The 14674-nt window shown below is 39.6% G+C and overlaps 2 protein-coding genes across 2 annotated transcripts; both read right to left on the bottom strand.

Moving 5' to 3' along the window:
- Positions 1–6355: 6355 nt before the first annotated feature.
- On the bottom strand, positions 6356–7302 carry LOC110292981 (interferon alpha-2-like). Its single transcript, XM_021160692.1, has one exon. The coding sequence runs from the start codon at positions 7266–7268 to the stop codon at positions 6696–6698; it is 573 nt and encodes a 190-aa protein (XP_021016351.1). The 5' UTR covers positions 7269–7302; the 3' UTR covers positions 6356–6695.
- Positions 7303–13426: 6124 nt separating this feature from the next.
- LOC110292945 (interferon alpha-1-like) lies at positions 13427–14084 on the bottom strand. The gene has a single exon (XM_021160633.1). The coding sequence runs from the start codon at positions 14047–14049 to the stop codon at positions 13477–13479; it is 573 nt and encodes a 190-aa protein (XP_021016292.1). The 5' UTR covers positions 14050–14084; the 3' UTR covers positions 13427–13476.
- Positions 14085–14674: the final 590 nt, after the last annotated feature.

Here is a 14674-nt window from a genome sequence, read left to right on the forward strand (position 1 = left end):
AGATGCAGGGTCCAAAGAAGCTTGCTGTTAAACTTGATGAGCTGAGTGTGATTCCTAGAACACATGACTGCAGTAGGGAACCAATGCATGCACAGGAACCCTCATCAAACATTCACAACACTGCAGGCTGTGCATGTGCACGCGCTCGCTCTGTGTGTGTGTGTGTGTGTCTATCTTTCTCTCTCTTCCTCCCTTCCTCCCTTCTAGCCTCTCTCTTTGTCTACCTTTCTTTCACACACACACACAATCACACATTCAGACACTCATTCATTTGTGACAAAGGCATCCGATGTGTACTGTGAACCTCAGTCTGCATTTTTCTCTGACATACTGAATTCTTCAAGTCTAAAATTTCTTCTCTTTGTTTATAGCAACTTTTCCATGAGTTTCTCTTTCATTGCATAGAATGTTGCTCTGGTTTTATTTGTTTTATTTATACTGACTGTTTTCAAATCTTTTTCAAGCAATTCAGAACTTTGCTTTTCCTCTCAGAAATCTACCAGGGTCTTGTACATCCTTGACTTCGAAGCACATGACAAAAGACATCCCGGTTGACTTTTAATTCCAACCGACCAGTATTCATACCTCAGTGTCTACTTGGAGATCCTCATTTTCCTTCTGTTCTCTTTGTGTCAATTCACAGGATTGAAAAGCCAGCATGACTAGTCTAGCTCAATAAACTGAAGATTTAGAAACTCTGCCTTACTTATTTCATTTCCTGAAACAAACAGCACAATCTCCCTTTTTTTACAAGTTAAATACCAGTATCATTATTTGTCACTGATTTTTTTTCTAAATGTCATTAATTATGTCTCATACTTTTGCAAACACAAGTATTGTAAATTTTTAGAGACTTACTTGATGATTAAAATATGCAATATAGCTGAGTCATGAACTTCTTGCAGTAATTGATGCAGTAGCTGATTGGTGTCTCAGAATCCAAGAGGCCTGTAGAATGTAAATGCCTGAAGAGGAGTACATGCCTATAATCCTGACACTGAAGAGGAGATACAGACATGTACCTGAAATACTGTTCTAGTCATTGTTTTCTAGAGTAGCTGAATTTATAGAAAGAATTTCTCTCTTGTACTCTCTTTCTCTCTCTCCATATATGTGTGTGTGTGTGTGTGTGTGTGTGTGTGTGTGTGTGTTTGTAAAATATACACTCACATGTATACTTGTATGCCTGGTGTTAGGATAGCTTAAGGATGTGATCCAGCCAATTCAAAAAATGTCTGCCTATGAGCACAAGTTCAAAGAATCCAGTAATCATTCACTTGGGTGGATTTCTTAGCTGGCATTCACTATGTGCCAGATTCCAATACCATTAGGCTCTAATGCCAGTGAAGGAATGGATTGCTGGCAAGGAAAAAGCACACAGGAAACAGCAAAAGCATCTTTCCTTCATGGACTTACATAGGCTTCCAAGAGAAGGCCTGGCTCATAGCACAGGTGAGTCTTCACACCTCAAAGATCCAAATTAAAGCTTTGTCTTCCCATTTTAGAGATCTTGATTAGAGTAGATTTTCCCACTCTGAGTTGAGCAAAACTAGGTCACAGATGTGCCCCTAACTTTTGGCCTTTCGGTTAATTCAACATTTAGTCAAGTTGACATCCAAGAACAGCTAGCACAAGCCCACTGGCCAGTCAGGCAGACAGAAATGGTGAGCCCTTGCTTAACTGAAAGATCCATTCACAGAAAATGAAGGAAAACCTGACGTTGACTGACATCTGGCACCACTGTATGCACATGCAAACGTGAACACACAGCATGTGTGTACAATAGGGATTTTCCAATCTAAGACATGTAACAACTATATGTTGCAGTTAATTAAAATTAACTATTTATTATACATAAAGTGAGTACAAGGTCTATAGCAATACTGAAAAATAAAAGAAGTGGTACAGGTGTCACCAGCCTTGAACTCAAAATGTATTACAGACATACAATGATGAAAAGACCTTAAGTTTGGAATATAAACACATGATTGATCTACGAAATCCAATAGAAGATCCAGCCATAATTCTTTACACTTACTGAAATTTCATTTTTAAGAAAGAATACAAATGTACACACAGGAAATAGGAGACCATCTTCAGTGAGTGGTGGTGATCTAATTAGATGGTTGCCTCTAAAAGAATAATTAATAGATTCATATTAATTATGCTGTAAAATACCGAACTGCATAGTATCAAGGACCTTGATGTATGACTTGATACACATAATCTGATAAAGGAGAATATGGTGAGTAGGCTTCACCATATTGGCAAGTGCAAAGAGTTTTAGCTCTGCTGACCTGTGCATATGCATGTGTGTATGGAAGACNGAGATGGGTGTCAGGTATGCTCTATTGCTCTCTTCCTGATGCCTTTCTCACAGTGCCTCACACTGGTCTTGAAGCTCACTGATCTAGCTGGGATGTTTGCCAGATCATTGGGTAGACTTCCTCCCTTAGTTAAGATGTTTCTCTGTCCTGGTTTGCATCAGTGAGTACTGATCACTGCAGCTCAGCAATAGCAGACACAGAGACCTGGATATGGCCATGTTCACACTCTCAATCCTGAAACTTGACAAACTTGGCAGTCTCCAGCGTACACAGTGTTACTGTGCACAGATATGTCTTCATGCTGTGTGGTGCTCATTGATTCTAAGGTCCTTTTTGTATGAACTGAGTGTTCATTGAATCAAATCTGTTTATGAGTGCAGGAATGATATAGTCCAGTAGTTTGTCACCTACTGCATTCTCCTGTCTCAGTCCTTCAATTTCTCTGTCTTTATTCCTACAGTTTATTTATTAAAGATGAGGTATTAAATTAATAAAGATGAGAAGAAACTCAATACAACATCACATATTTTCTGAGCGGGTTTATATGTGGAGCTATTTCATAACATTTTTATGATATGAGCATGATGAAAGTTACACTAAAATAACAAACAAATAAACAATACAGGTAGTCATGTAACAGGTTTAGAAGTCACAGCAACAGTCATTTATCCAATAACTATAATCCCCAACACAGTCTGCTTCAATTACCAGATCTGCAGCTCACCTTGATATCACTTGATTTTCTGCAAATACACAGATCACCAATATATGTCCCTATTACATATAATGTTTTAAAATATTTCTCTGCTCCCACTGAAGAATCAGACATGACAACGCTCATATGAGCATGCTCATCACCCAAAGAGACAGAAACATCTATCTCCTGACCACAGAATCAGGGGGAAAAAACTCAAGGATGAATTGTTTTAATTGATAGGTTAGTCTTAAGAGGAGTTGATGAAGTGCTAGCACATCCTTGGTAGTCCTACATGCAGATACACATTTCATTCATCTGTTCCAGTGTCCTTCAAAACTCAAAAACTCTGAGGGTCAAGAGCCCCTGATATGTTGAGCCATGTGTCTGTAAATCACAGACTTTGACCCAATAGACATATGAACTAACTATTCTGCTTCAATTTAGAGTGACCATGGCCTGGTCACAGATTCACATTGCACTATGTGCATGTGCCATTGTGGAGTAGGTTACCTGGACTATTGAGGTCACAGATCAAAAGACAGTCATAAATCAGTGCATTGACTGAATCAGTGATTGCTGCAGAGCAGCAGGTGAAGAATTTCTTCTATCACATGCTATCTTACAGAATTCCTAGCTTGTGGTTGGTTGTCTCAGTTTCACAATGCATTTCCTACTGATCAAAAGGATGTGAATTTGTCTGTGAATCCCTACTACTTGACTGCACACAGACCCCTCATTCTAGAGATCGCATTGTTTATAGGAGGCTAGAGGGAAAGGACACAAAAGACCTTGTTATGCATACTTACTCATCTGTGCATTGTTCAAAAGACACGGCCTGGGGAACTGAGAATGTTTCCCTTCCGAAGATGAATTTGAAGGGAATGGACTCTTCCTGAAGTCAGCTTATCTGGGGGAAAGTGTGTTTTAGTGTGGAGGAAACTCTGCCAGGGAACAATTCTGTAAAGAACTTGCCAGAGTTGGATTAGGTTTGTTCTTTGCAGCCCAAGCCAGTAGGTGGAGCACTTCTTCTCTAAAACTGTCTCATAATTGAATATTAGGTTTCCTTTTCCTTTCTCTCTTTTCTTCCTTTCTTCTTTTTTTCCTTTCTTTCTTCCTTTCTTCCTTCCTTTCTTTTTCTTTCTTTGCGTTTTTTGTTTTTCTTCTTTTTCGTTGAAACAGAAAGCATTAGGTGTCTAGAAGATCATTGTCTAAGGTCTAAAATTAAGAGGAACTTCTTATACATGAGAGTTTCACTGATGCCTTGAACTCATTCATTCTGGTTTTGACTGTGGTCATGTGTTTTCAGAAGAAAAAAAAAACTCCAGTCAGGAATCAAGATGAAATAGACAGCAACTGTACAGTGAGCAGAGCTGGGTAATGGGGAGAGAATGAGGAACGCACACTAGGGCTTTCTGGATCAGGAAGGGGGAGACAAGGACAGTGACACTGAAAGATGGGATCTGGGACAGCAGGGAGGTACTGGGAGTCTATCCGAGAGAAAGCTGTGTGTGCACACATATGTACATATACATACATATGTAAAATTAATGGTATATGCATCATATACACAGGACATCATATATGATATATACATATATCTGTAATTCCATTTTAGTTTCAGTCTAACACATTGAAACCTATATAATATATTTGTCAGCCATCAATTCTTATTGAATATTGAATTCAGTGATTAGTCTTCCATACCCAATGTGTCTAATGGCATAGATGTTCAGTTACTTGTGATAGACAGCAAGGGTTCTCAGTCCCTCAACTGTCTGTACTTTCCCATTAACACTTTCTTCTTTCCTGGGGTGTTGGTTTCATGTTCAATGTCTCCAATTCTGTTCTCTACACTCCTAGAAAGAAAACCTTGATGCTGGTTTGTGGCATTGAACCAAAAATATGATGTCGATGGAAATGAAAGCTGAAAAAGGAACTGATGTGTCATCTAAAGGACAAAGTAGTAGCAAAAATGTTAGGTACTAAGAAAATAAGCGCAAGCTTTATGGCCATTAATAAGATCATGTGATGAAAGTGACTATACTTTCAGGTGATCAATGCAACCCACATAAAACTTTTAGTAAAATTAATCTCAGAAGTTTCATGTTTAAAATACATTTGGAGCCATGAAGGTAACAAAGAATGAAAGCAGTGCTGTGTTCATACTGTCACAATACCTGATTTGAAATTAGAGCTTACATTATAGAGAGGGTTCCTGTGCAGGCCAACACTTATCACAGATCCCTATTGCAGTCCAAGCTAGTGAACAGAGAGACTCACAACTGGTCACTGACAGAAAATAATGGGCTGATTTCTTGGCCTCAAGGATGATTGAAGAAGAGGGAGTAGAAGAATTGGAAGAGCAAGAGGCAGTATGGATGACTGCAGCAAAGCTATGTTCTTAGACACAAGAGGGTAGTTATTCATGTGAACTGAGAGTGGCTATGACTGAATGAACAAGACCAAGCCAGACAAAACATCAGCTTGGAAAAATAGAGGCAATTCCACCTCCAGTTGAGGAACTATATCAACTGATGAGTGTTGGGAGAATGAGATTCAGGTATCCTCAGGAAGGGGCTCTGAGAGCAGCTACCCATGCTCCACAAGCTGGTGATGTACCCTGCTCAAAGAAGATGAAGCAAAAGTAGCAGGATAAGAATGATGGTGAGGAGGAGAAGCAGGAAGAGGAGGAAGAGGAGGAAGAGGAGGAGGAGAGTGAAGAACAGTAACAGAAAAAGAAGTAGAAAATGGGATGAAGCAAGGTCCAGGAAATAGAGAAGGAAGAGTGGTGTTTCAAAGGGTAATTTTAGAGTCATTTCACTTTTCTGGTGGGAATTATTCGCAGGACTGGTTTATGAGGCTATTATGAGTGGAGTTTATTCCCAGGTTCTTCTTGTCTTGCTTTTCTCTGCTATATTGGCAGGCTACTCATTTTTCTTGATCTCTTCTCCATTACTTTACATGATCTCACTCATATTTAGAACCCAGAACAATTAAACTCATTAATGATAAGAGTGGATTGGTATGACATCTGGGAAATCAGATGCTGAATTGATCTAGCAAATATTTGGTCAAAGTGGAACAAGGAATACGACAGGAACAAGATTCTTTTTCTCTCTACTGCACAGCATGCTGTCTATACATCCAGTGCATACTGGAAAGAAAACATAAAAATATTTAAGGATTGTCTAAATACTGTACAGTGTATGTGTCTATCTTCTCTGATATTTGGAAACTGTTTATTTGTACAATATTTATAGTGTAGGCTTTAATGTTAAAAATATTTGGTAATGTTAGAGATAGAAAATTAACTAATCCAAAGTGCCTTCTAAAGCAAGTTTATTTGAATATAAAATAAGTTTAATAAAAATGATAAATTGTTTTATGAAAAATATGAGATTGAAATATTTAACATAAATACCTTAAATTATATTAATAGCATAAATAAATAAATAAATAAATAAATAAATAAATAAATAAATAAATAAAAACAAATGAGTGCAGATAAAGGCGTGGTTTTACATACTGAAAACAATTACTCAATATTGTGAAATAATAGGCAGCTTGATTGTATTCATACTGAAGGTAATGAGAGTTTTTAAAGGAGAGCTTATAAAGTGAGATGCAGTGTTCTAGTCCAGGGGAGGTCTCTCCACACTTTGTCTCAGGACTCACTCCTTCTCTTCACTCAGTCTTGCCAGAAATTTGGCTGAGGAAGACAGGGCTCTCCAGACTTCTGTTCTGACCACCTCCCAGGCACAGAGGCTGTGTTTCTTCTCTCTCAGGTACACAGTGATCCTGTGGAAGTATTTCCTCACAGCCAGCAGGGAGTCTTCCTGGGTNAGGGGAGGTTCCTGCATCCCAACCTGCTGCATCAGACAACCTTGCAGGTCACTGAGCTGCTGATGGAGGTCATTGCAGAATGAGTCTAGGAGGGTTGCATTCCAAGCAGCAGATGAAGTCTTTGATGTGAAGAGGTTCAAGATCTGCTGAGTAAGATCTCGCAGCACAGGGATGGCTTGAGCCTTCTGGATCTGCTGGTTATCCACTTTCTCCAAGGGGAATCCAAAGTCCTTCCTGTCCTTCAGGCAGGAAAGAGGGGGGAGCCTCCTCATCTGTGCCAGGACTGTCAAGGCCCTTTTGTTCCTGAGGTTATAAGTGTGAGGCAGGTTGCATCCTAGAGAACAGGTTGACCAGTAGCTCATCACTATCAGGATCATGAGGAAAGCACAGAGCCTAGCCATTGTGGGTCTTGCAGATGCTGATGGCTCTCTGGGCTGTGTGTTTGAGTCTTCTCCTCCAGGTTCTCTGACAAGCCTATTGTGTGCATCTATCTTAAATAGAGACAAACACAAGTTTCTCCTTTCTAAATACCCTCCCCTTGCTTCCTAATTCTCTTTTCACTTTCTTTACTTCACTCTCTACTGTGTCTGGGCTTTTCCCCCCCTCAGACATGTGGGTTCCATCATTGCTTTCTCTTTCACTGCTGTCCTCAGAAAGCTACTCTACAGGGTTTTGCTTTAAATTAGACTTAAATTGTCATTAACTACTCCACAGATATACAGTCTCTGTGAGAAATTTACACATCTATTGCAAACACAAAATTTCCTCTATGATTGTACTTAAGTTACTGTAATTCATTTTACAATTATTTTTTATTTTATTTATACCATTTACATAAATATTTGTGTCAAAAAGTAAAGTATGATGCAAAATGTTTCTAAGGTAGAAGTATTGTTGTGGCCTGGACGTGGTGCTGCACAGTTTAATCTCAGAAGAGGCAGGCAGGTGTCTGAGTTCAAGGCCAGCCTAGTCTACAGAGCAAGTTGCAGGACTATGAGGACTACACAGAGAAAACCCTGCCTCTACAAAATTCATACAGATGTAATGATACACTTCAAATTTTTCAATTGTTTAGAGGCTAAAAATTAAGTTATTTTCTTTATATTACCTTCACTAACTAATATTAATTTTCATAAAAGGTTAGTTATGCCATCACTGTATATTAGCTATTTATCCTATGATTGTCATGGCATCCTGAGGACCATGAGTGCAAATATCCTTATGTTCAAGCTTGATAAGCTATGCTTGATTTCTGGAACACAGAGATGCAGTAGACAACCAAGACCTGTAGGGTGGCCTCCAGCTGCCACATCCATAACTAGGCAAGCTTGTGCCTGCGTACACACGGGCTGTATGTGCCACTCTTTCTCAGCATGTGTCTGCCTCTCATCCTCTCTCTTTCATTCTCTCTCTCTCTCTCTCTCTCGCTCTCTCTCACACACACACACACAAAACATGCACAAATACACTCACACATTTATATACACTCACTCATCATGATATGCATACACACAGAGCCACTCTTATATAAAGATGCACAGAAATATACAAACATACTTACACAATACACATACATCCATATACACACTCACAGACTCCCACATACAAACATTCCCACAATACTTATACATATATAAAACTCCTCATTCATTCATACACATATTCTCTCACATAAGACAATTTTCAACACACAAAAACACACTAGATAAACATTTAAACACACATACACTCACATTTACAGATTTCCCCATCCTTCAAACAAACACTCACACAGACACACACATGTGCAAAATTCCCACACATTCTCACAAAATCTCACAAACCTTTTCATACACACAGTCACATTCCACCATAATACAACACAAGCAGTAACATATACACACTCATATACAAACATACACGTGTATATCCTTATACAAACTCACATGTACACATACTCAAATATATACAAACAAACACACACACACATACAGTCACACAAGCAGTTAAACATAAACACACTGATGTCACAGGGTTTTCCCTGTCCAACAACATTAGTGCAGAGGTCTGTAATTGGACAAGGAAAAGGGAGATGGAGCTAAAAATTGCAGAGACACAGGGAGGCTCTCAGAGGAGGAAGGAGAACAAAGATGGCTGCCGACATAAACTCACGTGGCGTTTTCAGGCCACAAGTAGCTGTGGCATCATAAGGTTAGATAATTGGGATAAAGCTTTTATCTCTATCAATTGGCTCTGAGATTATTGTGTTGGCATCTTGTAAATTGTGATATCATTGATACATGAATCTCATTGGCTAATTAAACTTTAAGAGTTTTGATTCTACTGTGTTACTGGGTCTTGTAGTTTACAACCATGAGGTTCCATTTAGTTACTGGAATGTGGATCACTGACTAAGTGGGCTTATGGCTGAGGAAGAGCTAACAGCGCCAGGGACAAGTGCCTGATCATAGGAGTGTGGTCTGGCATGGCCATAGAGTTGGTGGGCTGGTAGGAATGTGGGAGCATAGTCCAGGCACACAGATAGTTGGAGGGTCCTTTTTTTAATATTTTACACAACACACTGAGCGATAAACAAACACATGGACACACATACACATATACTCACACAGATAAACACATGCAGCCACAGATACACACACACACACACACATGCACACAGAGAGACATTCACACACATACACAAGAGTAGTAAGATATTTAAAATCTCAAAGCTTAAATTTTCATTTATTTTGTCTTGTAACATTAGATCACTGACACCATGGATTTCTGAATCTGTTACATAGTTGGAAGACTGTGTGTCTCAAAATTTTACTCATCTCATGGTCTGCAAGATGCAGACAGGGAAAGTTTGTCCTTAGGATGAATTCCCCTAACCGTCCTCCAGCAAAACCTCACTACCTAATAATAGTCTGCTCATCTGAAATAATCAATGGATTTTCATTGATAAAGTTTGTTCCTGGAAGATGCGATCAAGGCTCCAGTGCCCTGTGAACAGTGCTTCCCTGAGTACCAACCTCCAACATGTGGAACCCCAGTGACGTTTTGCATCCAAGCCAAAACATGCAGGTAAGTATCTGAACTTTGTATTTCAAATGCATGAAATCTCACACTCTATGCCATGAGTACTATTAAAGCCACACAAATCAACATGCAATGTTCATAATTATGATCAGGATACTGTAGTATCAGCCAGAACCAAACACACTGTTCTTATCAAATCCCAGTAGAAGCAGTTCTAGCTTCTCTGCACCGCCTCACAGCAGAAAGGGATCTGCACAGTCATTTCTTTGTACTGCAGATTTCAAAGTGTTTGCACTCATGTTGAAAGATAGAAATAGATTGAGTTTATTTAATAGCATTCACAAACACACAGCAGGCAGTAACTGAGCAGAACCTTCACAGCACAGGGTCTCCTCAGGATGGAAAACCAGATGGTGCTTTTCCTCTTTACTCTCACAGGTGACTCATCACAGACGAAGTGGTTTCTCTGACATCTTTCTCTCTCTAAGAAACAAACTCCTGTTGGTCACATGGCCGTGCTTCACTGGTCCCTCAAAGTCAGGATCAATGAAGACACTGCCTTTCTGCCCACAACGTTTGTAGTAGGGTCTGCAGTGTTCTTCAACCTCTAATTATTGCCCTGACCCTCAGTACTGGTTCTCCTTAGGGTGGATGTGTGTAGGGAGATGACGGGGGCCTACCTGGACTTTTGGGATTTGAGCTGAAGTGAAACACAGAGTTGAGCAAAGTCTATAGAACAAATGATCCTCGGCCTTATAATCTTACTTTTATGCTTTATTAAGCTTTGGATTCTTTTCCTATAACTCTCTGGGCTTTATTGAATGTGGTCTCTCTATTTTATAAATCTCTGTACTTTATGAAATTCTGTATCTGGGATTTTAACTCCCTATGCTTTATTAAACTCTGGGAACTCATGTCTTTATTATTGTTCTGTTTAAATAAGCACTGAAAACTCTGAATTTACTGTTACTGCTCTGTGTTTCAATCAGAGCTGAAATTTAACCATTTATGCTTAGCCCTAGAGAAACTTACCTCTATCTCTGCTATTATTTGTGTTTAAATAAGTGCTGATATCTGATGGCTAACACATGCTGTTTAGCAGCAGGAATTAAGTAAAAGGATTTATTGAGCTACTTTCTTGGCAAATAAGCCAGGAGCCTCTCACAGAGAGGCTTGGAGCTAGTTAACTCCTTTTGAACTAGAGATAAAAAGAAAAGGAAAGAAGTCACTCAGATAACACACACACACACACACACTGAGTGAAGAAGAAATTGACTGCACCACCTTTTTTACTGCTTTCAGCTTCTTACAGCTTTTCGACAAAAACTTCTCTATGTAAGAAAGAATTACCTCATAGTTAAAAATGTTACAAAAGCAGAGGAGTTACAAAAAGGTATCAATAACAAGTTCAAGGCAGTGTTGCATACTGTAAACTCATTATAAGTTCAAAGCAATAGTTTTTGCATGGCCTTGCCTTATCATAGTGCACACCTGTGGCTTCATCTTTGAACCTGAATGTTTTTTCTTTGAACACAAATGTGCCCCAAGACTATTTCTCTTTTTAGTGAAATTATGAAAGCTCATTGTATTTCTTACTATGCAGCCATTACTTACTATTATGAGGAGTAGACATATTCTATTCTTGATTCTAACATTATTACATCTTTCTAGCAAAAAATAAAACCTCCAAAACAAAACAAAAACAAAAAACAAACAAACTAAAACCTTCTCTTAAAATGTTCTTCCTAAAATTATTTGAATCAAATCAGGAATTCTATAAAATCATTAATTTATCTACACAATATTAGTTCATAAAAGTTTATCTTTATGTTGATCAGCAGGAAATTTACTAAATAAGATGCTTTGATGCCCAGGAATTGTTAGACTGTGTAATAGTGATAGGACAGGCATATAAATAGCAAGAAGCAATACTGGGATGAAATCTTTCAGGGCCTTGCCTCTCAGAGCTCACTCATCATAAAACATGCAAAAACCAGTGGGCCATCTCCAGGAAACTCATCCACTAGCATTCACTTATCCTCCATAGATCCTGACAGAGTCTGATCCCAAGATGGTGCTTCTTCTGGAACTCTATGTGACTTACTCAGTAGCTATCAAATTTACTAGCACTCTGCTATACAGAGAATCTCATCCTCAGCCCTCCATCTTGTACCTATCTTCACGAGAGCGCAGTTACGAGCATGGCTTCAGAACTCATCCTAGAAGACTCGTCCCCATGGGTTAGGTTTTGTAAATAATACGAGACTACTGCTTTTAGCTGTAGAGTTCATGTGAAGGAGTTGTGTGTCCAATTGAACACATAGTACATGAGAATAGAATAATAGGTACTGAAGTGAGGGAAGTCAGAGGCTAGTAAATCTGGGGATGAGTTGTTCAAAAAAGACAAAGTCACAATTTGGCAGAAGAAAGATATTCTGCCTTCCTTCTGCACACTGTGCTGGTTGCATATGTGTACTGGAGAAATGTAAAGGCTTAGATTTGACCATCAATGAATGAGAAGCATGAGGTGTGTATATCTTATCTACTCATGTACACACTAAGCATTGACACACACACCCACGATACTTTGCACCCTAGCCTGGTATCTAATTTTTATATTGCAGAGTATTAGTTTAAAACATTGGTAATACTGGGGAGCCATCCTGTGAACAGTCACCAAACCCACTCACTATTGTGGATGCCAAGAAGTGCATGCTGAAAGGAGCCTGATATAGCTGTCTTCTCAGAGCCTGACAAAGACAGAGGCAACCAACCATTGGACTGAGCACGGGGTCCCCAGTGGAGGAGTTAGAGAAAGGACTGAAGTAGCTGAAAGGTTTTTGCAACCTCAGAGGAAAAACAACAGTATCAACCATCCAGAACCCCCTCAGAGCTCCCAGGGACTAAAACACCAACTAAGGAGTACACACGGAGGGACCCATGGCTCCAGCCCCATATGTAATAGAGGATGGCCTTGTCAATCATCAATGGTTGGAGAGGCCCTTGGTCCTGTGAAAGCTCGATGCCCCTGTGTAAGGAATGCCAGGACAGGGAGGCAGGAGTGGGTGGGTGGCTGGGTAGCTGGCTGGGTGGATGGCTGGGGGAAGACCCTCAAAGAAGCAGGGAGAGAGAGGATGAGATAGGGGGTTTCTGGAGGGAGACCGGGAAAGGGGATAACATTTGAAACGTAAATAAAGAAAATATCCAACAAAAAACATTAATAATGTCTGAAAAGATGTAAAGAATGAAAAAGCCAAAGCAGATTTTTTTTAAGAATAATTTATGGAACATAGAAAATTAACTGGATAATTATGTATTTGTTACACTGAAAATATAAATCTGCTTAAAATTAAAGTAGAAAATAAGTTACATAAAAATAAATATTAATAAATAAATAATATAAATAAATCTGAATGGATGGAGAACAAATCTCTTTACAGATTTACAGAGCATTGCTCATTACTGCAGAAGCATCTAGGCAACTTGTTTCAATTCATGTCAAAATGACTGATGTTTTTGAGATGGTAAAATCTGGGCAGAGTGGTGCAGTGTCCTAGTCCAGGAGATTCTCTCCACTTGGTCTCAGACTCACTCCTTCTCCTCACTCAGACTTGCCAGCAACTTGGCTGAGGAAAACAGGGCTCTCCAGACTTCTGTTCTGACCACCTCCCAGGCACAGGGGCTGTGTTTCTTCTCTCTCAGGTACACAGTGATCCTGTGGAAGTATTTCCTCACAGCCAGCAGGGAGTCTTCCTGGGTCAGGGGAGGTTCTTGCACCCCCACCTGCTGCATCAGACAGCCTTGCAGGTCATTGAGCTGCTGATGGAGGTCATTGCAGAATGAGTCTAGGAGGGTTGCATCCCAAGCAGCAGATGAGTCCTTTGATGTGAAGATGTTCAAGATTTGCTGGGTCAGCTCAAGCAGGACAGGGATGGCTTGAGCCTTCTTGATCTGTTGGGCATCCACCTTCTCCTGGGGGAATCCAAAGTCCTTCCTGTCCTTCAGGCAGGAGAGAGGGGAGAGTCTCCTCATTTGTACCAGGAGGGTCAAGGCTCTCTTGTTCCTGAGGTTATGAGTTTGAGGCAGGTCACATCCTAGAGGGCAGGTTGACCAGTAGCTCATCACTGCCAGGGCCATTAGGAAAGCACAGAGCCTAGCCATGGTGAATGTTGCCAATGCTGCTGGTCTTCTGGGCTGTTTGGACCTGATCCTTCTCCTTTAGGTTCTCTGAAGACCATCCTGTATGGATGTGTCTTAAATAGGAGAAAAACACTAGTTTCTATTTTCTGAATGTCTTCTTCCCCTTTCCTTCCAACTCTTTTTTTTTTTTTTTTTGCTTTCTTTAACTCATTTTCATTTTGTATCTGGGCATTTTTTTTATCAATCATTTTAGTTTTCATTATTGTATCAACTTTCTCTGCTCTTTTCAACAAAGATATTTAGAACTTCTCCACTGAATGAATTTTCGTAAACTTTCACTATGTGTGTGTGTGTGTGTGTGTGTGTGTGTGTGTGTGTGTGTATCTTGTATATAAAATTTACTCATCTAATATAAAGAATGAAAAGAATTTCACCCAAAATATGTTCTTAAAAGCTGTTGAATGGCTCGGTCATCAGTATTCTTACAGCACACACATGAGTACCTGATTGGTTTCCCAGCACTCATGTGAATTCCCGTAGAGAATTACATATAACTAATCCTGAAGCTTGGGAAGGGAAACAGATGGAACCCTAGAAATCAATGCCATCCCATCTAAGTAGGAGTTGGAGTTTCTTCCAAGTGACC

The sequence above is a fragment of the Mus caroli genome, chromosome 4 (genome assembly GCF_900094665.2).
Source record: "Mus caroli chromosome 4, CAROLI_EIJ_v1.1, whole genome shotgun sequence".
NCBI classification, from domain to species: domain Eukaryota; kingdom Metazoa; phylum Chordata; class Mammalia; order Rodentia; family Muridae; genus Mus; species Mus caroli.

Excerpts from the sequence above, each read along its gene's own strand:
- LOC110292945 (XM_021160633.1), bottom strand. The coding sequence starts at position 14,049 with ATGGCTAGGCTCTGTGCTTTCCTAATGGCCCTGGCAGTGATGAGCTAC.